We start from the raw sequence: 23,849 nt of genomic DNA on the forward strand, positions 1-23,849 counted from the left end.
TTTCTAGAAAACAAAGACTGAATGCTCACAAACAGTCACTGATATTTATTTAGAGATGGACATCAGTTTGTCAGGAAAAAAATTCTACTTTGACCTTTTATTTTTCAGTTATGATAAACATACAAGGATTTAAAACTTATTTCAAATGAAAATAACTAGGATTTTGATAAATGTAAACAACATTCTGATAAATATTTAACATGACATACTTAAGTACGTGGATTGAAATAATAGTCAAGCTGTGTGTTTGTCATTAAAATACAATACAGTACTAATCTATTTCAATTAAGTTATTTTGAACATTCCAATCATAAAATCTTTTTTTTTATGTTCTCCACAAATAACTTTTAAACACATAAATATTGTTTCTTAAATCAGCATTATAGAATGCTATCTGAAGGATCATGTGACACTGAAGACTGAAGTAATGCTGAAAATTCAGCTTTGCATCACAGGAATAAATTACATTTTTAAATGTATATGGAAATATAAACTTTTGGGCAGTATGGCCCGGTTTCACAGACAGGGCTTAGATTAATCCAGGATTAGGCCTGAGTTTAATTAGGGCATTTAAGTAGCTTTAAAAAAAACATTTCTGGTGTTGCATCTTGAGATAAAACAACGGCACTGACATATTTCAAGATATACCAGAGCAAGTTGCTTTCCGTTAAAACGGTTCAAACATGCATTTTAGTCTGGGACTAGGTTTTAAACCTTGTCTGTGAAACCAGGGGTAGCCTAAGTGTATACATTTTTTTTTATATGGGCAAACTTTGTGTTTGTTAATGTGTACTTGTACAAATATCTTTGTGAGTAGGCTAAAGTGCGGACATTTTGGCTGGTCCTCACTTTCTGAGACCCCTTTAAAGGCCTGTTTGAGGGTCAAGACTTGGTTTTAAGGATAAGGTTGTAATTAGATTAAGGGAGTTTGGGTTAGGCGCTTACCGTAGTTGTGATGGGTAAGGAGCTAGATATTGCATTGTGTCAATGAATGACCTCCTCACAAAGACAGATGTGTGTGTGCGCGCGTATTATATGTAAATGATATTTTGCATTTGTGAATTCAGTAATGGAGTCTAGTAGAGTGGGTCGTTCTCTGATTTCCACAGCAGCCCATCTGATGCTCGCAAGCGGTTCTTCCCCCCAAATAGACAGGGAAGTTTATGGTTGGCCTTCATCACCACAGCAACTGTGCAGGAATTTGGTTTTCTAACGGCCTCGCACCAGGGCGGGTAATCGACTGGCTGCTTTCCACTAGAGGACAGCAAAGAACAATGAGCTTCAATATCAGCTACATATAGAGGGCTTGTAGTCATGCAAGTATGCGCTTTTGAGAACTTACTGTTCACAGCAGCCCACTCCAAAAGGCTCGAAACACACACACTGGAAACATTCGTCATTTATCCACGACTCCCCAATGTCAAAAACATGGCCTTTGTGTTCACAGCTGGCTGCAGTGAAAGAGGGACTATTACCACTTTAAATGACAGATCATTTGATGTACATTCAAACTGATTTTTTTACAGCATTTCTTTTCTATCTGTGTTTATCTGAACCCTTTCCTTTGTATTGCTTAGACTAGTTTACCTTTTGCATTGAAGTAGCATTCTCCTCCTCCGCCGGATAGTCCATGGCAGAGCTGGAGGATGTTAACCACACAAAACACTGCTAGCAAAACCTTCATCTCGCTTGTCTGCATGTCTAAGGGAAAAATGGAGGGTAAATGAGCAATGGCACATTTATTCTCAAAATTTAATGATAGGAGTCAGTTACTGCGAGCTACTAGTTTGTATTTACAAGCATTTATGCAATTAAAAGCCCATGAAATAACAAGCCATTTTCTGTTACACTAATAGTAAAAAAGAATACCTCAGGGAGTGCTTGTAACACTCTTGAAAAATGCTTTTATGAAAAAATAGTGTTGTTTGTAGAAAATAATACTTTTAGCTCTGTTTGGTTTTGTTTGTGATTTCAAAATAAAGTTTTACATCTAACTGACCATAAGCGGTGCAGAATGGACCATTACAGGTTTTACTTTACATTATCAGAATGTCAGATCAGATTATTTATTCTTATTGAATGCTGGATACAAATGTATACTATTAGATGCTTACAATTTATCTAAAAGAGAGAAAGGGGATTGTCAAAAATTCCTCTGAAAGATTGAAATATTGAATCTTATTTATTCTCATTTTTTTCTTTGTACCAAATTTTGCAGTATTTGGCATAAAATGTGTTTGGAATATATTACCAAAATATTATAATAAAGACTGCTTGCTGGAGCATTATATGAATTGTGTTGTCTTTTATTATTTGTTTTTAATATCATTTTATGTTATGCGTTTTATGCATAATAATTGTATATTTTATTTTCATCGAGTGGGTTTCATTTTTTATCTTTTGTTAAATTGATTATGGTATTTTTTACTTGGTTTCATTTGAAGCACTTGGTTCTTGTTATTTTTATTCCTTGTATGAAAGGTGCTATAAAGTATTATTTCGCATGTTATCTTAATAATGACTTGTGAAAGTTGATTAGTCCTTAGCATTACATTTGTAAAGAGATGAGTTTCTTACCTTTTTTGAGATCTGTAGGTGTTCCCGTCCTCTGTCCTGGTCTGGTGTGTTCTTGTGTTCAGACACACAGCAGCTTTATATACCTGCTTCTCTCTCCTCTCATCTTCACCTCTCCCCCCACTCTGTCATTTATGTTTATCCTTACTCTATTCTTTCTCTCTTTTCTTTCTTTCTGTGCAAACAGAATGTTTTACTGCTGATAAGAGGGGTGAGCCTAAAGGACTATTCTCATTTAAAGTTTACTTGAATTATGTTTTTATGTTATGTTATGTTATTATATGTGACCCTGGATCACAAAACCAGTCACAAGTCGCTCGGGTATATTTGTGGCAATAGCCAACTATACATTGTATGCGTCAAAATTATAAATTTTTCTTTAATGGCAAAAAATCATGTTTCATGAAGATATTTTGTGTGAATGCAGCACAATCGCGAACATAATTGGACAACTTTAAAGGTGATTTTCTCAATGTTTCGATTCTTTGCACCCTCAGATTTTAGATTTTCAAATAGTTTCAATGGAAAACTTATTTATTTATTTCTATGTTTTATGTATAAATCTCAAGTTCAAAAAATTAACCCATGTGACTGGTTTTGTGGTCCAGGGTCATATATTATATTATATTATATTATATTATATTATATTATATTATATTATATTATATTATATTATATTATATTATATTATATTATATTATTCTTACAACCACAATTAGCACAAAAAAATTATAAATGATGAATTATGTTTTTTTTTATATTATTACTTACAACAGCAATTGGCAAAAGAATATTAATAATTTGGCATTAGCAACTCAATCAAATGTATGTTTGTAATAAGCCTTGTTAAAAAATGGGCACAAAATGTAATAAACTATGAATTATGTTTTTATTTTTCCAGTTCTTTATAGTATATTATATTATATATTTTTTCAAACACAATTGACAAAAAAAGGAGAATAAACTAGTTTCTATAATTTAAGTCTTGTTTCTATTATTGCACTAATTACATTTCTTTTTTAGTTATTTGTTGCTTTTTCAGTGGTTACATAATTGTAACAATACAAGACAGGTGTCTGCTTCTGGTTTGTAGTTTGCCCTTTCAAAGGTCAAAGGTCACATTATAACTTTTAGAAGCTGATGATATTCGACTTCACATCGGAGAGGTCACCCATGCAACGGATTGTTTTATATTATCAGGGTTGACGTCACAGTCTGCATGTGTGTGTGTAAACAGCATCTTCACACACAGTATTGTCTGCATGCACGCAGATAAAACGTGCCGTTGTGTGTTACACATGACATGCAGACACAGGCAAACATGCCTGCGGAATATATGACGTCACTGATGCTCTTGCATCCTTTATGTGTGTCTGAGTCGATGTATTTTGTTGTCAGTCATTAGTGATTATGGAAATCTGTTGCAGTCTTTCTGCCTGTGTATTGTTGTATGAGATACAGATAAACTCATTCGTTCATGGGCTTCAGATAGCAAAGTGTAAAGAGATGTTTAGGAAGACAAGATTGTGTTTGTTTAATTGTCTTTTATTGTCTGTGTTGTCTTAATCTTTACAGCGCTGCTAATGCAAACACACCTGCTGCACAGTATTGTTGTAAACACACACACACACACACACACACACACACACACACACACACACACACACACACACACACACACACACACACACACATTGTGTTTCCATGTTTAATGGGGACTTTCCATAGACAATGATATTGTAAACTGTATATTCTATCCCCTAACCCACTTTCTGCATTTTCGTTTTACATTTTCAAGATTTTATTTTTTAATTATTATTTATAAGCTGTTTTGTTCCCAAATGTGCCCACAAGGTCAAACATTACTGGCATTGTGACCACTTTATGCAAATTATAAGTATGACATAACTATATATAGGCTACACTGGATTTGTTCATCAAATAGAACCTAAAAGGTATGATTTATGTTTTGTAACTAATTCAAAATGTAATACATTTGTAATAACGTGCACTATTGTAAAAAAATTTGGGGTCAGTAGTTTTTTTTGTTAAAGTTTACTAATAATCTCGTATGCTCACCTAGGCTGCATTTATTTGTAATATTGCTGTAATATTGCGAAATGTTATTACAATTTACTGTTTTCTATTTGAATGCATTTGGAAATATAATTTATGAATGTATAGTTTTCAGAGTCACATGATCTTTCAGAAATCTTTCTAAAATGCTGATTTGTCAAGAAACATTTCTTGAAAACAGTGATACTTTTTTTCAGGATTCTTCGATGAATTGAAAGTTTTTTTTTTTAAGTATTTATTTGAAATAGAAATCTTATAAATGTCTTTACACTCACTTTGGATCAATTGAATGCATTCTTGCTAACTAGATTTATTAATTCCTTCTTCTTTTTTTTAAATCTTACGGACTCCAGACTTTTGAACAAAATAAATAAGTCTTTCACATAAAAACAAATCTGATTCAAATTGTAATGTTCTATTCTGTTCTATTGTACAGTATCAATCAACAGATGTGTTTTTGGAAAATGTAGGCCTACATCTTTGATTCAAATACTTGAGTAGGGTACAAGTCTTGCCCAGACTTGACTGTAATGGGGCAACTTGGCAAAGCTAAGTCAGCTCTGCTTCTCTTGGTCTAAAACCACATCTTATATTTCCTCTTCACATCACATGCTCTCGATAAAAAGTTTCCGTAGTGGTTTGCTTCAACCCTTACTTAGCCTACTTCAGCCCCTGCCAGTGCCAGCCAAGGTAAGTGTCTTTAAAGCAGATTTTAAAAATTAAATCGCTTTTAGTTTGGTTTTCCTAAATATCTTTTCACTAAAATGTTGCATTAAATTAATTAATGAGACTGGGAAATGAATGCGATTTAGCAATGTAACAGTCACGGTACATTTCAGAACAAAACCAACCTAAATCAGTTCCTTCCAACCTAAATCTTAAAATGTCCTTTTTACAGATGTCTGAGGGAAATCAAAGCGAATGGTAATACTGCATACATTTCTGTAACCATATAATTTTTGCTCCTTTTACATCATTTCAATTTTAAGTTAAGAGTTTATCTAGTACTTGTTGGAATTGTTTTGAAACCTTAATGGGTTTTCTACAGCGATTGCAAAGTGAGAATCGGTCATTCACTGAACGAGGCTGAAATAAACCACGTGACCAGCAGGAGAGAATCAGCTCTGGAGTGTCTTAAAAAACACGGCATAAAGTGTAGCCTGGTAATATTCTGGTTTTATTCTTAACTTTTTTTAACGAACCTGAATGAATTGCAGAAAACACAATATAATGTTAAACAAATACTAAAAACAGTTCTGTTTAGGGAAATGTCTTACTTGGAAATGTTTTCTGCTGTCATCTACAAAGGCAAACTCATACTGAGTTCCTTACAAGAGGCATATTTACTTAATTGCTTAATAAATGTTTACATTCTTTACAGGATGAGGTGCCCAACATCGCTCTGTTGGCTTCAGGAGGAGGTGAAAGAGCGATGGTGGGTTTGCTGGGATCACTGGTCGCTCTGTTTCAAGATAATCTGTTGGACTGCATACTGTATCTTGCTGGGCTCTCTGGATCTACCTGGTAAATGAGCAAATAGGCCTACATGCGCTCAAATTCAGATCATCAGAATATTAACAAATGGCAAAACTTTATTTCTTCATATAGGTGCATGGCGTCTTTATACAAAGTACCAAATTGGTCCAGCAAGCTAAATGAAGTGAAGGATGACTTCGAAAAGAGACTTCTTAATGGTGACGTCAGATTCAAGGACAAATTGTCAACGCTCAAAAAATACTACAGACAAAAAGACAATTTCAGTCTGACAGACATCTGGGCAGTGCTGGTTATAAGCAAGATTGTGAAAGAGGTAAGAGAAAGGGTATCGTATGTTTAATGCCATTATTTAGCACATTTGCAGAATTTGATCATATTCGGCTTTCTAAGAGGTGAAATCGTGAAAGTAATTTTGTATTATTTAGTAGCCTAAATAAAGTAAATATTTACCAGATAATATTTTATAACATGGGTCTTTCTTTAGACATGAACATTTTTGTGAATTTGTCATAATAGCATAAGTGGAACACTGTATTTACCTTTATTGTCCTGTGGATTTTCATTTACAATTCTTCCAGATTATATTTTGTAGCTCATCACAAAGTGACTTTTGAGAGACTTTCTGTCTCTTATCCATAACATCCACAGACAAAAAGGGCAAAAGTAACAAAACACATAATTAACACATAAAATACACATATTACACACGTAATATAACAGTGGCTAGCCATTTTGCTGTGGCGTCCAGAGAGCGATTTGGGATTAGGAGCCTTGCTCAAGGGCACCTCCGTCATTTCCAGCCGATATTGAGACTTGAGCCCGCAACCTTCGGGTTACAAGTCCGACTCTCGAGCTGTCACGGTTTGGGTTTTGTCTGTTGTTCCTGGTTGTTGTCTGTCATGTGATCCCCTGTTCTACCTCTTGCCTCCAATGGAAATCGTTACACGAGCGTTAGGCCAATATTTTTTTGGAAAACATAAGTAATTTTTTCAGAATTCTCAGTACGTTCAAAGGAACCGCATTTATTTGAAAACACTCTCACTTTTTAATGATTGTGAATTTTTGTACACAGACACACACCAACAGACACACAATATTTACCTAACTACGGTATTTGCACTGATTTTAAGTTTTTCTACAGATAGATAACTGTACTTTTACCAGTCAGAGGAGCCAACACACCAAAGATCCTTATCCCATCTACACCGTGACTGATATGCAGAGCAGATATGATAAACTAGAAGCAGGTAATATCAGTGTGTTTGTGCGTTGTCTGTGTTTTCACTGTGTCTGAGACTTACAGTGTTCTGCCGTAGAGACATTTGTTGAGATCACGCCACATGAGACTGGCTACTCCATTAGTGGGGCCTTTGTAGATACTTCCTGTTTCGGAAGTCAGTTTGACCAAGGGGTTCAAATAAAAGACCAGCCTGAGATGGACATGCTGTTCCTGCAAGGTGGGCTGAAACAACACATACTTGTTTATCTTTTAGTTCACCTCCCATTCACTTGTCTATTTAGTTGCTTGCTGATTATTTTTTTCTGCAGGGATGTGTGGTAGTGCTTTTGCTGACCTAGAAAAAATACTGGAGGCACTGTTACATTTCATCAAAGGTAAATCCACTTTGCTCATATTTGCCAAGTTTTAAAAAAAAAGGACAAGGCTTAAGCCTAGTCCCAGACTACAATGCATGTTTAAACTACCGTATCTTAACTGAAAGCAACTTGCACTGACATGTCTTTAAATATGTCCTGACATTGTTTTATTTCACGATGCACACCAGTAATGTTTTTTTCTAAGGCACGTTTATAAAAGCGAGCCTACTTAAAGGAAGAGGATAGGTGATTTGCTTCAGAAACATAGGCCTATATATATATATATCGTGTATATATATATATATATCGTGTATATATATATATATATATATATATATATATATATATATATATATATATATATATATATATATATATATATATATACACAAGTAGCATTGAATCATAAGAAGAATGGCATACGCTAATTTTAGTGTCTTTGTTTATCCCGAGGTTTTCCCGCAGCCTGCCGGATCCAGGCCGTATCCAGATCTGACGAAGGACCTTCGCCTGGGCCCGATGTCAACGCAGTGCTGAAGTGCCAACTAGCCTCTCCCTATGGAGGATCCCTTTATCACTCTACAGGTAAAGCATTGTGGAAAATTCGCGTATCTACCCCATAGTGATAAAATAAAATAAAATTCTGTATCAAATTTATAGGCAGGACAAGGAGTTTGTTTAGGCTTGGTTTGTAGAGAATTACAAACATGCGCTCATATATTCAAACGCACATAACTATAGAATTAATTATTGATGCGCACGTGAGCGCCATCAGTGTTTATCACAGGTTCGCGTTTAAAGTCTGTTTAGAGAGAACGGTGTTGTCTTAGCGGCCCCTAATTTAATAACAAAGTATCCTTTCGACGGAAGTGAATTAATCAAAACTAACTTTAGCTGGAAAATAACATTATTCAAGAACCGCTATCTGTGGTTGTTTATTATTTATTTTCTCACGTGTGCCGTCGAACTGTTGTATAAACGCAATATCATACTCGTAGCCGTGCGATATCGGTGTATATCAGCACGGCTGTGATTCGGCCGTAGGCGTGCTGATATACACCGATATCGCACGGCTACGAGCATGATATTGCGTTTATACAACAGTTCGACGGCACACGTAAGAAAAAAAATAATAAACAACCAAGGTGTGTCTTTAAAACCCGACTTTTGTGCAGAACTACTTCCTTCCGCCACTGATTCAAATCTCAAATTGACAGTTTGACAGTTGGCCCAAGCCTCCGTCGTCACTTTAGAACTAGCGATTCAGGGACGTTGAGTTGCTTCATTGAAGCTTTTTTACAGATCGGCTAAACGAGTGTATTACCTGTATGTATGTCATATAGTATTGATTCTTCATTCTTCTTCATTCGATGTCCATAATATTATATCCAAAAAAAAATATTATTAGGCTACTGTCTCTCTAATCTGTAAATATTTCAGAAAATTACCTATTAGTTGTCAGACGCTCTGAAGGGAGGGTTGGATCTCATGCTTTCAAACCTAGCTCGCTATTGCTAGCCTCTCCGAAAATTGCCTATCCTACCTTTAAATGTCAAGTCAAGTCAAGTCAAGTCATCTTATATATGTATACATCTCCTTATACTTGTATAGCGCTTTTAACAATGTAGATTGTTTCAAAGCCGCTTCACATAGATAAACGTATAATTTAAGGTAACAGATTGTTCTGGCTTTATAGCGGTTCTTGAATAATGTTATTTTCCAGCTAAAGTTAGTTTTGAATCACTTCCGTCGAAAGGATAATTTGATATTAAATTAGGGGCCGCTAAGACGACACCGTTCTCTCTAAACAGACTTTAAACGCGAACCTGTGATAAACACTGATGGCGCTCACGTGCGCATCAATAATTAATTCTATAGTTATGTGCGTTTGAATATATGAGCGCATGTTTGTAATTCTCTACAAACCAAGCCTAAACAAACTCCTTGTCCTGCCTATAAATTTGATACAGAATTTTATTTTATCACTACGGGGTAGATACGCAAATTTTCCACAATGCTTTATCTGTAGAGTGATAAAGGGATCCTCCATAGGGAGAGGCTGGCACTTCAGCACTGCGTTGACATCGGGTCCAGGCGAAGGTCCTTCGTCAGATCTGGATACGGCCTGGATCCGGCAGGTTGCGGGAAAACCTCGGGATAAACAAAGACACTAAAATTAGCGTATGCCATTCTTCTTATTATGTAACGATCAGGATTTAAGGGAAATGTTCCCAGTTCCCAGTCATAGTTTAACTAAGGCCTACTCCTGGCTTCATCTAAGCCCTGTTTGTGAAACCAGGCCATTGCAAAAAAAACCAGTAATATTATTACAATTTGAAATAACTGTTAATACATTGTAATATGTTTTAAAATGTAATTTATTATTGTGATGTTGCAAGATGTCAATATACAACCTGTTCTTTTTAGACCTAATGTTGCATGAGTTGGACATAATGGGTGACCAAGCATCTTCAGAAATAAACCAAACAGACGTTCACTCCCTCAGTGATCCACATGTGGACGAGGCTGGCAAAGTGCTTTTGACACTTGTGGAACTGAATCTGCTGGTCTTAAGAGAGAAAGACCCTTCATCTCAGATTCAAACTCTGAATGACTCCCTGGGTATCCATCACATTATATCACATTATATCCAAAACATTGAGTTACGTGGGTATGAGAATGAGAAACATGCTTTATTACTTTGATTAAACCCACTTTAAAATCCTGCCAAGACTCAGATCCACTTCAATCAATGTGTGCTAGAAAGTCAGTGCATGATATAATGCTATGTATTTCAGAAGAGCTGGACAAAGAAAAAAAAGAGAAACTAATAAAACACGTGAATAAGAAGAACATTAAGGAATACACACTATTTATATGCAGGCTGCATTCATACTGGAATCCGACATGTGAGTTTTCCCCTTTTTTTGCATATTATGCGACTCAAAACCCGCTTTACTTGTTATCTATTCTGTCATTTCTTTCTGTAATTGATATTGTGATCAGTGGAGTAAGCTGATTTAGTTATTATACATGTTGATAAAAAATGACCTTAAATTTAGTAGCTATTGGAAATTATTCTCTTATTTTAGGCAGAGAGATATGGACTATCATTGGTAAATGCATTGAGTTAGTTACTCTCTGGATCTGGGGCACAACATACAACTTTCTGTACAACATGGCAGGTAAGCTAAAATGATTACGTAATAAATATAATTGATTCAAATATAGTAGTAAATATCAATAGTAAAATCTATCAAATGTACATAACATTATATATAATAACAAATTGAATATCAAACTACTAGAGTTGAGTGCACATTGAGTTTAGTAAACTCTGACATTTAGCAATGACAGCATGTCTAAATGGTCGTAGACTTATATTGTACTAGTACATTTAAAGTCAGAGGTGAAGCTTCATCTCTTGGAGATATCTATAGCTGTTGTCTTTCTACCTACAAATGTCTCGTATTGCAATTTAATTAAATGAAGAAGGATTTCAATATTTTACCATCCCCAGCGAAGAAGGTTCCCTCCTCCATCTTAAAAGAGGAAAAGAGGCGTTACGTTGATGCTGGGTTTGACATCAACTCACCTTTTTTACCACTGCTGAGGAAAGAGAGAGACATTGACATCCTTCTCTCCCTCGATTTCAGTGAGACGGATCCATTCGAGGTAGAATAATTGCATACTGTTTTTTTTATTATTAACCAGAATGGCGTACTAATTAGTAGTAATGTCCCCCTCCATGCACATTCTATATCTAAACACTGTTTTTAATTCACAGTCATTGATTAAAACCGCAGACATGTGCAAAGACCTAGACATTGATTTCCCTGAAATCCCTAAAGTATCAGAAGAGGAGAAATCCGCTCCAAAGGACTTTTATGTGTTCGAAGGCCCCAATGCACCAACTGTAATTCATATTCCTCTATTCAATATTAAGAATTGTGGTGATAAAGGTAACTGTCCAACTACTGCTTTGTGATTGTTGACATGTTCAAATTATCATATTATTATTAATTATTATTATTTTTTATATATTTAATAATAATGTGTAAATGGATATTTATTCACAATTAATGATTTTATAATCATATTAAAAACTGCAATTTGCAGAAGTGCCAATCATGAAAGCTCACAAATGTCCTAAAATGTCTCTTTTAATAGAAGAAATTAGAAAGTTGAGGAAAAGATATAAAACCTTCCAACCACCCTACCACCGTGAAATGATCGATGACCTGCTGGAGAAAGCTGAAACGAACATCAAAAATAACACCGAGAACCTTCTGACAGTGGTCAAGCGGAAGACATCACATTGTGGTTCCATTTATTGATTCTCAGGTGTGACTTGTCACATCACAATGGAAACTCGCTGGCTTTAGTTAAGAAGAGGTGGTTAGAAGGAGAGAGAGAGAGAGAGAGAGAGAGAGAGAGAGAGAGAGAGAGAGAGAGAGAGAGAGAGAGAATATCCATATAAAAACATTTTGTGGAACATACAAGAGATATGGAATTGTATTTGTTGTTAATTGATGCAACATGCAACATTTGTGTGAAATTATCACAGATTAGTGCATCAGAATATTAGTAATTGCTGTTCTTTTTATATTAGTTGAGTCGTTTTTTGCTTTTATTATAATCCATTAAATACATGATTTGTGATGTTATACTGGTTTTGGATATGGGAATAAGTGTAGTACAGAAATAGAATTCTTAAGAAATAGATCTTTTTTATTTAATTACCAAAGTAGCAGCATGTTGTGTAAATACAAACACACTCATGAGATCCACTGAGCAAATTTTTAATTTTTTACCCAAAATCCATATATCAAAAAAATTCTAACATTGTTATTGAAGCAACTATCATGATTAATCAATTTACATGCTTTCATTGTATATGTAAATCTAATAAAACCCGCAATAAAACTGACCAAAAAAGTAGTCTTCAGTTGTTTTCTGTAGAGAGTGTCCATACTCTACAAATTTTATTTAGCAGATGCTTTTAATCAAAGCAGTTTCCAGTTCAGCAACACTATAACAACCATCCGCAGAGATGCAAAGTTTAGTTTCTGGGAGGAATGTATAAAATGTATTTAACTCAAATCCATCATGGTTACCAGTTACAAATGACACTGATCTGATTAGAATTTTCCTTGAAAAAAATCTATTTTTAATGAGTCAAGACAGCTGTTGTTCGGTTTTGAACTTGAGGGCAAAGATCCCTGTAATAAAAAAAAAGACATAAAGATAATGAGCACAAGAATAATTTACATATCTTGGTGACCATGAATGAATCTATATCTGTGATGAGAAGGATTATTTCTTCAAAAACTCACTTTAAGGTCGGATCCTTCTCAAGGTCTTTTGGAGGAATCTTGGCATGGGCACAGACGGGACTGTTCTCCTGGAGCTGCTGTTTAAATCTACTAATTTCTTCACTCCATTTTGTCTTTTCACCAGCAAAATTACCTGAATAAGAGCAAGAGAGAGAATTATCGACACCTCTTCTGTTTGTTATTATATGTTTGCTTTATGGGAGTTAAGGACAGTAAAGGGGGTAAACATAATTTACAGTTTAACATAATATAATTATGAACACATTTACTGATGTTGATATTATTATGTTTCATTCTTCCTTTAAGGATAGTAAAATATTTTTTAAATTTGTTTAATTAATATAAAAGATAAAATTATAGTAATGATCATCATTTAAATGTTATTAATTTTCTGATGTCAATATTAATATTATTAATATGTCATTATTATAATATAAAACACTTTATAATTATTTCATTTTAGAAAGATGTTGTTTATGCTGAATAATTTTCTCACACATTATAAGGTCTCTGTGCCTGAGCTGCCTTTCAAATTCAGTTTATATTATTGTTGTGGGTCCTTGCATATTTAAACATACCATCAGTGTCACTCTTCTCTTTCTCCAAGACTGCAACTTCATTATTCAACCCTGTCTATGAAACACACAACACAGAGGAAGATGGTTAGAAATGAGGACTAAACTATAGCATGATGAGTTTCTTTAGGAATACCCTTAAGTAGATACCAAAACAAATTTATTTTCAAACTATTCTTTTTTTAAAGGTGCAGTAAGCAATTTCTGAGGAAAGTGGATCAGACCGAGCACCACAACACACTTAGCCAATCAGCAGTAGGGGGCGTGTCCACTCATGACGGGGGAGGAGAGAGAGTGAGCAAGAGAGGTAAATTTGAATAAAAACAGTAGAAAGAGAAATGGCTGAGAGACATTACAAAAGAGAAAAGATCATGGGAATATATCACTGGAAAAGGAAGGGTTAAGGCAAAAGCTTTAGGAACTGTGTTAATATTAAAAGCTTTTCAGCGCTGGAGAGACCTAAGGCCTGAAAACGGACGCAGAGGTTGTGTTGTTTCTGCTCCACACGTGAGTAACATTAGTTCTGCTATGTTTCACAGAACCAAGACATGTTGTAATGTTAGCTATGATAACAGGACAGTTTTGAGTGACATTGTTTGTCCGGAGCAGGACAACAAACACTTGCTTGTCTATAGGCCTAACTACTGTATGTTCATCCTTGTCATTTATTTGTTATTTAAACTTTATTTTGCTTCGCCTCAGCTATGATAAAGAGACATCCACTCTTTCATTGCGTGTTCGAGCATTTTGAGTACATAGCAATGAAGGGAGTGTATATTGTTTGTGTTGCATTTAAATAACAACCGTGTTTCTCTTACTGCACCTTTTAACAACTGAATGAAATGATAGGGTAGATGGTGTTAACTTGTGTAGGAACTACCAGTTCAACAGGTGAGTTGTTAGTTGTTAAACCTGCTCTACAGCTGGGTGTCAGTGCCTAGCCCAGCATATAAAGTATATTTATTTCAAGAATTCAACTTAACAGGTGAAACTAATATATTATATAGACTCATAACATGCAAAGTGAGATATTTCAAGCCTTTATTTGTCATAATTTTGATGATTATGGCTTACAGCTTATGAAACCCACGAAATCAAAATCCCAGAAAATTAGAATATTACATGAAATAACACAGTAATCACACAGTAATACCATGGTCATTGAACCAGGTTTTGGTTCTTTTGGCAGTGTGGGCAGGTGCAAATCCTGCTGGAAAATTAAGGAAGCATGAAGTCTGAAACTGTGTTGACTCTGGATTTAATAAAGCACAGAGGACCAAAGTCCTCTTTTCTGATGAGAGCAAATTTTGCATCTCATTTGGAAATCGCGGTCCTAGAGTCTGGAGGAAGAGAGGAGAGGCACAGAATCCACGTTGCTTGAAGTCCAGTGTGAAGTTTCCACAGTCAGTGATGGTTTGGGGTGCCATGTCATCTGCTGGTGTTGGTCCACTGTGTTTTCTGAGGTCCAACGTCAACGCAGCCGTCTACCAGGAAGTTTTAGAGCACTTCATGCTTCCTGCCGCTGACCAACTTTAAGGAGATGCAGATTTCATTTTCCAAACGGACTTGGCACCTGCACACAGTGCCAAACCTACCAGTGCCTGGTTTAAGGACCATGGTATCCCTGTTCTTAATTGGCCAGCAAACTTGCCTGACCTTAACCCTATAGAAAATCTATGAGGTATTGTGAAGAGGAAGATGCGATACGCCAGACCCAACAATGCAGAAGAGCTGAAGGCCACTATCAGAGCAACCTGGGCTCTCATAACACCCGAGCAGTGCCACAGACTGACCGACTCATGCCACGCCGCATTGCTGCAGTAATTCAGGCAAAAGGAGCCCCAACTAAGTATTGAGTGCTGTACATGCTCATACTTTTCATGTTCATACTTTTCAGTTGGCCAGCATTTCTAAAAATCCTTTTTTTTTTTTCTTAAGTAATATTCTAATTTTCTGAGATGCTGAATTTGGGATTTTCATTAGTTGTCAGTTATAATCATCAAAATTAAAAGAAATAAACATTTGAAATATACCAGTCTGTGTGTCTATATATTCTCTATCAAAATAAATAAAATATTGATCGACATTACTCACCATTGAATCCTGGCATGCTTTAACCTCTTTGTCCTTTTCCTCCTTAGCAGAGGTTAATTTCCCAACCTCATCCTGAAGTTCCTTGACCTCCTTCCCTGCATTGTCTATATCCATCTGTGCACGCTGATCTGCTAAATTGTAATTTTCTAAACTCAGCTCTGTTTCTCTCATTGCTGCCTCTGCGAACTCCATTTCGTTTGCTAGTTTGTTTACCGACTCCCTTTTAAGATGTATATATCCCAGCAAGGCCGTGATCATAACTATGATTAAACACAGGATCAGGGGCAAGCATGACTTCCTGTCCATGGCTATGTGTATGTCCAAAAAAATTGTTTTAAATCAATTTATAGAAGTTGATTATCAGGTTTGATTTCCTATATATATATATATCAGTTCTGTTCTAATATAATCCTTTATCCGTCTTCAGTCTAAGTAACAAGCATGTATATGATGAATATAGCGGTTTGATCTCTAGAAAAAAGAAAATACCTACAGAGAAACAGAGAAAATAATTAATTTACAGTCATAAACACACCTTTTTAAAAACAATGAATTTACCCTACAATTATAATGACATATTTAAAACAACAATTCATATGACAGTCATAGACACTTTAAAACATAATGAATTTACACTCTTAACAATAGGCCTACATTTAAAACAACAACAATCAATTTACAGTCATAATGACACATTTAATAAAAAAATATTGAATGATTATAGTCTCAGTCATAGTTGAAGTCAAGTGTGAACCAACCAACCAACCAACCAACATAAATGTGGAAGTATCTCTCTTTCCATACCTTAGGTTTTTTTTTTTTTGGACAACTTTCTTTTGTACAAAAAAATTGCAAACACCAGCAAGCTTAGGCTAGCAGCAGACTTGCTAAACCTCTCCCAGACTTGCTAAACTTGCTGTTTAAGTTGGTCTTTAAGTACCACAAATCCCTCAACAGAAAACAGAAAAGGTTGGAAAACTAGCAAACCACTTTAGGCTAGTTAAAGATGTTTCTCCTGCCACCTGGAGCCATAAACTCCATACAAAAAGTATGAATGCAACACAAATTAAAATGCTAAAATATTGAAATGCTGTCCTGATGTGAATTAAGTAGTAGTAGTATAATATTTTTTAATGATTTGACATACATAACAGAAGCTTATTACATATTTCAGCACTACGTGTACAAGAATAAGAATGTGTCATTCAGATGAGTTCAATGAAACTCACGTCCGCCAAGAGCAGTCGCACACAGAAGAGAGTAGCTAAACACAAAGGCTGGTTGGGAGTGGACAGATATTAAAACTGCCGCTCACTGAACACAATATCACAAAAGATAAAACGCTTTACAGTTGTACATATATGAAGCGCTATATAAGTGCCTAATTCATTCATTGAAAATAAGAATAAAACAACAGCAAATGCCAAGAGTAAAATAAATATATTACCTCTGCAGGCTACACCAAACTTCCTCTTATAGGCTAGCCTACTATACCGTGATCTTTCCTTTTCCCTCTCAGTCATTCAAATGTGACCAGTCGGACCAGTTAAGCAACAATATTCATTTCTGGTTTCATATGTCTAGCAATAAAAAGGGACCCATGTGCAAAATTAACTTGGTTTCTCGCGGCCATCTGACCATAATATATCAGTTTGCCGTCTTTTCTTCTTCTCCCATACACATTTTTTATATTACTTTTTTATTGCTTTGCATGAGTGTTTGGTGAAGAGGAAACTTTTCAGGTCTTATCTTATTGAACTTTGCACCTTTTCAATTTATTTACGCCCAGTAGCACTTTATTTTACATTCCTGTTCCCCATGTAGGCTACATAGTTACTATGTCTATTATCATTGCAATAAGTTACCTTATATTACTTTCTTAGGGCTAAGTAGGCCCTATGCTGTAAGTAAGTGCATGTAGCCTAGCCTACTGTAAAATAAAGTGCAGCCCCAGTCATTTACATTTATGAATGTAAGCTGTATGAATGTCCTTCCTCAAATTGCAACGAGTCCTGAACCGGCTAAGAAAGATATTTATGTAGGCCTATGGTATTTTCCTAATGAAATATAATTGCATAATGTAGGCTATTGTTTTTTTTAAAACATTCTGAACATAAAAAAGCACATCAAAAAGCCTACACGAATTTTTATTGTAGTTTTCTGTTCATATAAGTTTCTAAATCCTTTAAAAATAGCCTTGAGTACGAGGAAGGATATTTTGAGAGAACAGTTTACTCCTAAACAAAGACCCTGCCTCCACCAATGGCGTGAATTGTGGGCGTGGCTATCCGTTTAAGTTTCTTTCTTTTTTTTCGGTGAACATATGGTGCCGAAAAAACATAGGCTACTGTAGGTTTTTTAAGTTCGTTCGATTGAACCAAAATAAATGTTAATTCCGAAAGAAACTGTAAAGTTGTGTAAAGTTGAAAATTATATTTGATAATTTTAATAATATTGACTCTGAAGTGTATTTTGCAGCCTGGTTAAGTCAATGTTTCCATTGCTGAGGGACATAATATTCTGTAACACATGTTACCTGAATGCTTGGGACATTTTGTCTGTTGTAATAGTATGAAACACACCACATTCTCTATGCTTGTGGCTTTCGCTTGTTCAGGTGTGTGTTGTAAACTGTGCCACACCTTTTTTCTTTTCTTTTTACTGACATAATCGTTTGCCGTCAAAATACCTTTACTGAAAGGTATGTGGTAGTCTGGACTATTTAAAGAACATAGCTTTCCAGCAGATAACCAAAGTGTGATCAACCTTTGATAATTAACTTTTCTGTGAAGTTGAAAAACTTCAGTTGCTTTCTCTCGTGTCATTCAGCAGTGTCTATTGCAATGTTGTCATATGTAATTGTTTAATATCCATATAAAGTCAGTAAATAATGAGTATTTTGGGTAAACTGTTCCTATGACAGTAACAAGTAGCCTACTTACAGTATTTCTAATTTCAGGGGACAGTTACAATGACGTTTACGTTCAAATGTATTTCTATACTTTTTTTTTTACTTTTCACATGTATTTATTTACAGATTTATTTATTTATACATTTACACATTATTTTTCACAGATTCACATTATGTCGAATAATTGTGCAGCAAGCGTCCACAGTTTTCCAGAAATATTTAAGATTTGGTGAAATCAAGTGTTCCTGATTTATAGCACATTTGCATTAAACACAGAACTTAAATAATGATTATCATGATCCACAGATTAAAATATCAATGTTAAAGATCTCATCTGATTGCAACCTAACCCAAAAGTTAGGATAGTCACAATATTGCACCACTAGAGGGCACATGAATCCAACCCCCCAGCTTGTGGGACCCTATCATGCTCGTTGTGAGTGCAGAGTCAATATCAGTTTGTTTAACACAGACTCTTTTATCTGCACTGTAGTTTCCAGAAGAAACCATATTTTGTTTTTCTCAATTGTTCTGGAATAAAATTTGAGGTAAAAAGTGAAATAAGAATAGGCTATATATAATATAAATATAATGTTTATATTGGCCTATTGTATATAATATAGTCAATACATATTATTTATATATTATTTTCAATATATATCTATATTCAGTATATTTTATCTGATTTATTTATTTTACAATCAGGATTGTAAAATATGATATATCTTACAGCCATTAGTACATTAAAAAGGCATGTTCTACACAGATTTTCCACTTAATTAAAGGAGAACTCCGGTGCAAAATGAACCTTTGGTCTAATTACACATTGTTACTAGTCAACCGTTATCTGAGATTTGTTTTCATGATTATCGAATGTAAATAGTATCGATCTACGAACCACCGATCCAAATGCGCTGAACTGTGTAGAATCTCATATGGTCCAGCGCATTTGGATCGGTGGTTCGTAGATCGATTGATAGAGTCTGTTTTTCCAAGATGGATTCTGCTTGTATACATGAAGTTGACTGTATGTATAAAATATCTTCTTATTAAACTGTCTGGACAATGTCAAAGTTCTCAATGCTTCGGTTTGCATGTAAGGACCCTCATTATGCTACCGTGTTAGTGTGGGGCTATTTTGAGCCTTGTTAGTGGTATTAACAAGCGATTTTTATTTGTCATTACTCTACGCCCCATATACTAGCGTTATACTAGCGTTATAGGCTAAACTGTTTTTAGAGATAAAACTATTTACATTCGATAATCATGAAAACAAATCTCAGATAACGGTTGACTAGGTAACAATGTGTAATTAGACCAAAGGTTCATTTTGCACCGGAGTTCTCCTTTAACAAGAAAGATATTTGAATATCTAATATAATAGGCCTATACTATAATGAAAGATTTGAATATATGTACAAGTTTTCAATACAATTCCGTACTGGAAAGAGTTAGAATGTTTCTGTAACCTCCTCAGAAGTCCATGTTAAAATATGTGCATATGCATAATCTAATTTGGTTTCTTACATTTCCATTGTTATTGAACTTAGGACTACATACTACATATTTTAGCCAACAGAGCTCATTTAAATTTAATATTTTTTGAGTCTAGGTTAATAGGAAGATATTTATTGTTTTGACGCATGAGCAGGCCATTAAATACCAATTTTTTTAGATTCAATATTATCCCAATCAGATCCAGCACTTTTGTTCAGAGAAACATATATGATCATGCACTGTGTTTTGGAATATGTCTAAAGATAACCCTGATCTGTTCATGGATTTTGTCTGTTCGTACTTCTATTTAGGTTTCCTACTGCTGATATGATTCATTTTGTGACAAGTTAACAACGGCCCAGTCTCTAATGGTAGCCCTGTAATACTTAGAGCGTAATCGAAGAACGAACTGGTGTGACTACATTTTGAATTAAATCAGGCCAAAACAAAGTTTGTTTTGTGTTTTGTTTCGGGAGTTCGAAATAGCTTGCCAAAGCGAACTTTCTGAAAATGTTAGCTCTGTCATGTAAACACCTTCGAACTACCATTGGTCCGTGGCGATTACGTAATAGGTCTAAATGGTCTAAAGCGTACGGCGCAAGTGCACTTAGGGCGTGTCCGAATCCACTTTTGCTAGTTTAACGACGGGAAAAATGGTCTACGCCGCCCAGTGCATGGTCTAAAAGGGTTTTCCCTATTCTCTTAATGAGTAATGGGTGTGTTTTAGGCGTAACATTTCCATATTTACATGGAGGAATTTGCAAGCGGAAAAGACTGAACGCTTCTTCAGAGGAAACAGATCTGCTTGTGCGCAAGGTTAAAGTCTGCCTGAACCGGAAGTTGCAAACAACTTTTCTCAAGTGTTGTGACGCATTTCCAAGTGAAACGGAATATTAGAAGGCAGGGTTTTACTTCAGCGCTCCTCCTCTCCATCTCTCGCCCATAGCAGAGTAACGGTTTGAGGGGAGTGGTTAAGCGATTAACCAACCCAAGCCGTCAAGCCTATGTCATCAGAAAAAGAACCATTCCAGACCCGGAAGTAACTTTTCAAACTTTGATTAAAGATAACTTCGGCAAACAAATTTTTTCCGTGTATTAACTTGCACGGATTAATTGTTCACCACAAGACTAGTAATATCCGCTAACAAAGTAAATAGGGTCAATTTTGATTTCATGCCGACTTTAAAGCGCGCAAGGAGTCCATCTACGGGACAAGCCAGATTCCACCATATCTTTACACAATATTAATCTTTTACATTGTAATCCTTTTATTTTTAATATTTGGCATGTTTGTGTGCTGCTGCATGTCCCTGTGTGTGTAATAAGCAGTGTGTGTGTGCGCGTTGTGGACCCGCCTATAGGCGCACATTACTAAAGCGCTCTTTAAGTAACCAAAAAAAATATTGCAGTCTAGTTCAGTTGCCTCAAAATAGCAACGCGCCAACCATGTGCCTGAACACATTTCGTTTTCAGACCAGACCTGACCCATGGGTGTGCAAATGGGTGCAAATGCATTTGATTTTTAAACAATATAAGTTTTTGCAGGACGTGAAAAAGATAACTGCGTCGGGCAGAAACTAGCAAAAAACACTTGTGTCGCGTCTGGGGCCACATTGTGCCAGGTGTTTGATAGGGCCCTTAATGTGTTGCGGTTTTGTGGACTTACAATGGCCACTGTGTTCACGTGTCCACAATACCGTTTGCAGCTGATATGTGCCCTTGATGCGCACTATTGCCAAGCCTGCAATGAGCAAGATCTGCAGCAGACTTCAACCCGACAGTCAAAGAAGTGTTACGTCACAAAACTCAGAGGAAGACTGCAAGTGTTTAGGGTTCCATTTGGGACAGGGCCCTCTCCGGTAAATTTCTTCTCTTCAGTCCCTTGAGGTCGGACGTCCGTGAGTAAAAACATGAACACACTCTCGCTTCACAGTAAAAAAATAAGTTCTGATTGAAAGAGACACTAACATTGTTTTTCATGTTTAATATTATAAAGCTGCTTGCTTTAAACAATCTATTGCATAAAGTGGCATATAAATAAATGTGATGCCGAATTACAGTGCTCATGCAAACATCCACATCGATCAGATGCTTTCTTACTGTTTTCTCATTGCTGTCATATTTGTTGTGTGTTTATGTTGTTGTTCATAGACAGTACATATTAACATACTCATCTAAATGCCGCTTTCAGCAGCATTGGCGGTGTCAGGATGTTGGCTAACATCCGCTGCATTTCGAACTTCTTTTACGCCAAGGCGACGAATGAAAAATAAGTAAGGCTGCATATCTCGGCTGCCATGTCAACAAGCTCAGTCAAAGGACGTCTGAAGGATGTCTGGAGGAAAGTTTGAAGGATCCTTGGAAGGCAGCATTCATTTCACTTCCTCCATTCAGATTATTTTGAAGGATGCATCAAGTTTATCCTTCACGTTCTTCAACAACCCACAATCAATGCACACATGCCAATTCACAAAAAAGAACTGACTGAAAACAAGTCTGCACTGATCTTGTCTGAGTTCATTATGAAATGTAAGACAAAAATAATGATTTTGGAGATGAAGGACTGATGCTTTCTATTGTTTTGTTGTAAATTAATCACATGATGCTAAACTGTGTGTATAGTGTCAACCACTGGGAGACCACAGACAGTTGTCATTATCTGTACTGCATTGATAGAAAGGCATGATATGAATGTTTTTAATAAAGTATTTTTCAATTATATTATATATTAATAGAATTTCGCATCATGAACACAGTGGCGGAAAACATTTATGATGTAGCCATGAATACTTAAACTGTCTCATAACGTTTAGGAGGACTTACAAGCCTCCAAAGGACTGGACTAGGAACACAGCCGATTCAGCCTTCCATTTGAGAAACACCTGAAGTGCTTATACTCTCTAAAAATGTTTGGGTTAAAAACAACCCAACTGACAAGCCATGGATAACACCTGGAAATAACCCAGAAAATTGGCTTACACCGTCTCCTAACCAGAAGTGATGTGATAAGATTCCAGCTACAAATAATTTGTCTGTCCACACTACGCGACGCGACTGCGAGATGCCTAAAAATCGTAAAAATCAATCAAAACCCACAGCCAATCAGAACAGCACGTGGGCGGAGTCTCGTGGCAAGTGGACACAGCACAATCTTGACGACGGCAATCGCAAGAAAATGGATAAGAAGGCTACATGATCAATTCACAAATATTACACCATTTAAACATTATTCAAATACATAGGCTACTGAGTTACTAAAACAATCGTTGTCAAATAATAGCCACCGTTTGTCCAAGTTTGAACGTTCTTGTTTCCATTTGTTTAATTTCAAGATCTGAGGTGAATTATCATTACAGCTACAAAGCTGGGAGCAGTAAATGATATTCAAAGTCACATTACACGCTTTTAACATAAAAATAAAGCACATAAACAGTAGCATTGCCACAGAGTGTGTTTGTTGTTCCAGCGCGCAGAAAAATAGAAATCGTTTCTAAAATAGAATCGTTGCCGTCGCGGCTGGTTAGGACAAAAATAATAACATGGAAAAGATACATTTTATCGCGTGTCGCGGCGTCGCCAGTAGTTAGGACACGGTGTTACACATTTTAAGCTAGCAGGTTGGGTTGCAAATTAATTAGGCTACAATAAAATTAATGTAATTTTACATTTTTAAAATTCTTTCAAACTGAAGCC

General features: G+C 35.7%; 3 protein-coding genes across 6 annotated transcripts; 1 reads left to right on the plus strand and 2 right to left on the minus strand.

Moving 5' to 3' along the window:
- Positions 1-30: 30 nt before the first annotated feature.
- LOC306986836 (prostate-associated microseminoprotein-like) lies at positions 31-2,624 on the minus strand. Its single transcript, XM_079590541.1, has 4 exons — positions 2,578-2,624; positions 1,588-1,701; positions 1,343-1,451; positions 31-1,254 (listed from the first exon to the last, which is right to left on the minus strand). The coding sequence occupies exons 2-4, from the start codon at positions 1,697-1,699 to the stop codon at positions 1,077-1,079; spliced, it is 399 nt and encodes a 132-aa protein (XP_079446667.1). The 5' UTR covers positions 1,700-1,701; positions 2,578-2,624; the 3' UTR covers positions 31-1,076.
- Positions 2,625-5,167: 2,543 nt separating this feature from the next.
- Positions 5,168-12,382, plus strand: pla2g4c (phospholipase A2, group IVC (cytosolic, calcium-independent)). Of its 3 annotated transcripts, XM_079589977.1 has the most exons (15): positions 5,219-5,340; positions 5,549-5,574; positions 5,699-5,813; positions 6,032-6,174; positions 6,259-6,460; positions 7,289-7,394; positions 7,464-7,604; positions 7,696-7,761; positions 8,197-8,328; positions 10,171-10,365; positions 10,542-10,652; positions 10,836-10,928; positions 11,264-11,418; positions 11,531-11,705; positions 11,914-12,382. In XM_079589977.1, exons 1-15 carry the CDS (start codon positions 5,260-5,262, stop codon positions 12,078-12,080), a joined length of 1,908 nt encoding a protein of 635 aa, XP_079446103.1. In that variant the 5' UTR covers positions 5,219-5,259; the 3' UTR covers positions 12,081-12,382. The 3 variants fall into 3 exon arrangements, with proteins under 3 accessions (XP_079446104.1, XP_079446105.1, XP_079446103.1); XM_079589978.1 differs by lacking the exon at positions 8,197-8,328 and having other exon boundaries at positions 5,168-5,340; XM_079589979.1 differs by lacking the exon at positions 8,197-8,328 and having other exon boundaries at positions 5,168-5,340; positions 10,545-10,652.
- On the minus strand, positions 12,018-17,279 carry LOC306986595 (uncharacterized protein). Of its 2 annotated transcripts, none has more exons than XM_079589980.1 (5): positions 17,196-17,279; positions 15,749-16,237; positions 13,658-13,712; positions 13,080-13,212; positions 12,018-12,965 (listed from the first exon to the last, which is right to left on the minus strand). In XM_079589980.1, exons 2-5 carry the CDS (start codon positions 16,052-16,054, stop codon positions 12,914-12,916), a joined length of 546 nt encoding a protein of 181 aa, XP_079446106.1. In that variant the 5' UTR covers positions 16,055-16,237; positions 17,196-17,279; the 3' UTR covers positions 12,018-12,913. The 2 variants fall into 2 exon arrangements, with proteins under 2 accessions (XP_079446106.1, XP_079446107.1); XM_079589981.1 differs by having other exon boundaries at positions 12,035-12,965; positions 16,978-17,201.
- Between the last annotated feature and the right edge of the window lie 6,570 nt (positions 17,280-23,849).

This window comes from Phoxinus phoxinus, assembly GCF_949152265.1.
Source record: "Phoxinus phoxinus genome assembly, chromosome: 19".
Lineage (NCBI taxonomy): Eukaryota > Metazoa > Chordata > Actinopteri > Cypriniformes > Leuciscidae > Phoxinus > Phoxinus phoxinus.

Excerpts from the sequence above, each read along its gene's own strand:
- LOC306986836 (XM_079590541.1), bottom strand. The coding sequence starts at position 1,699 with ATGCAGACAAGCGAGATGAAGGTTTTGCTAGCAGTGTTTTGTGTGGTT. Across the intron at positions 1,452-1,587 it reads ATGCTACTTCAATGCAAAAG|CCAGCTGTGAACACAAAGGC; the intron begins GTAAACTAGTCT and ends CTTTCACTGCAG. Across the intron at positions 1,255-1,342 it reads GGAGTGGGCTGCTGTGAACA|TGGAAAGCAGCCAGTCGATT; the intron begins GTAAGTTCTCAA and ends GCTGTCCTCTAG.
- pla2g4c (XM_079589977.1), top strand. The coding sequence starts at position 5,260 with ATGCTCTCGATAAAAAGTTTCCGTAGTGGTTTGCTTCAACCCTTACTT. Across the intron at positions 5,814-6,031 it reads ACGGCATAAAGTGTAGCCTG|GATGAGGTGCCCAACATCGC; the intron begins GTAATATTCTGG and ends CATTCTTTACAG. Across the intron at positions 7,605-7,695 it reads GGACATGCTGTTCCTGCAAG|GGATGTGTGGTAGTGCTTTT; the intron begins GTGGGCTGAAAC and ends TTTTTTCTGCAG.
- LOC306986595 (XM_079589980.1), bottom strand. The coding sequence starts at position 16,054 with ATGGACAGGAAGTCATGCTTGCCCCTGATCCTGTGTTTAATCATAGTT. Across the intron at positions 13,213-13,657 it reads AGAGAAGAGTGACACTGATG|GTAATTTTGCTGGTGAAAAG; the intron begins GTATGTTTAAAT and ends GCTCTTATTCAG. Across the intron at positions 12,966-13,079 it reads GAGAAGGATCCGACCTTAAA|GGATCTTTGCCCTCAAGTTC; the intron begins GTGAGTTTTTGA and ends TTTTTATTACAG.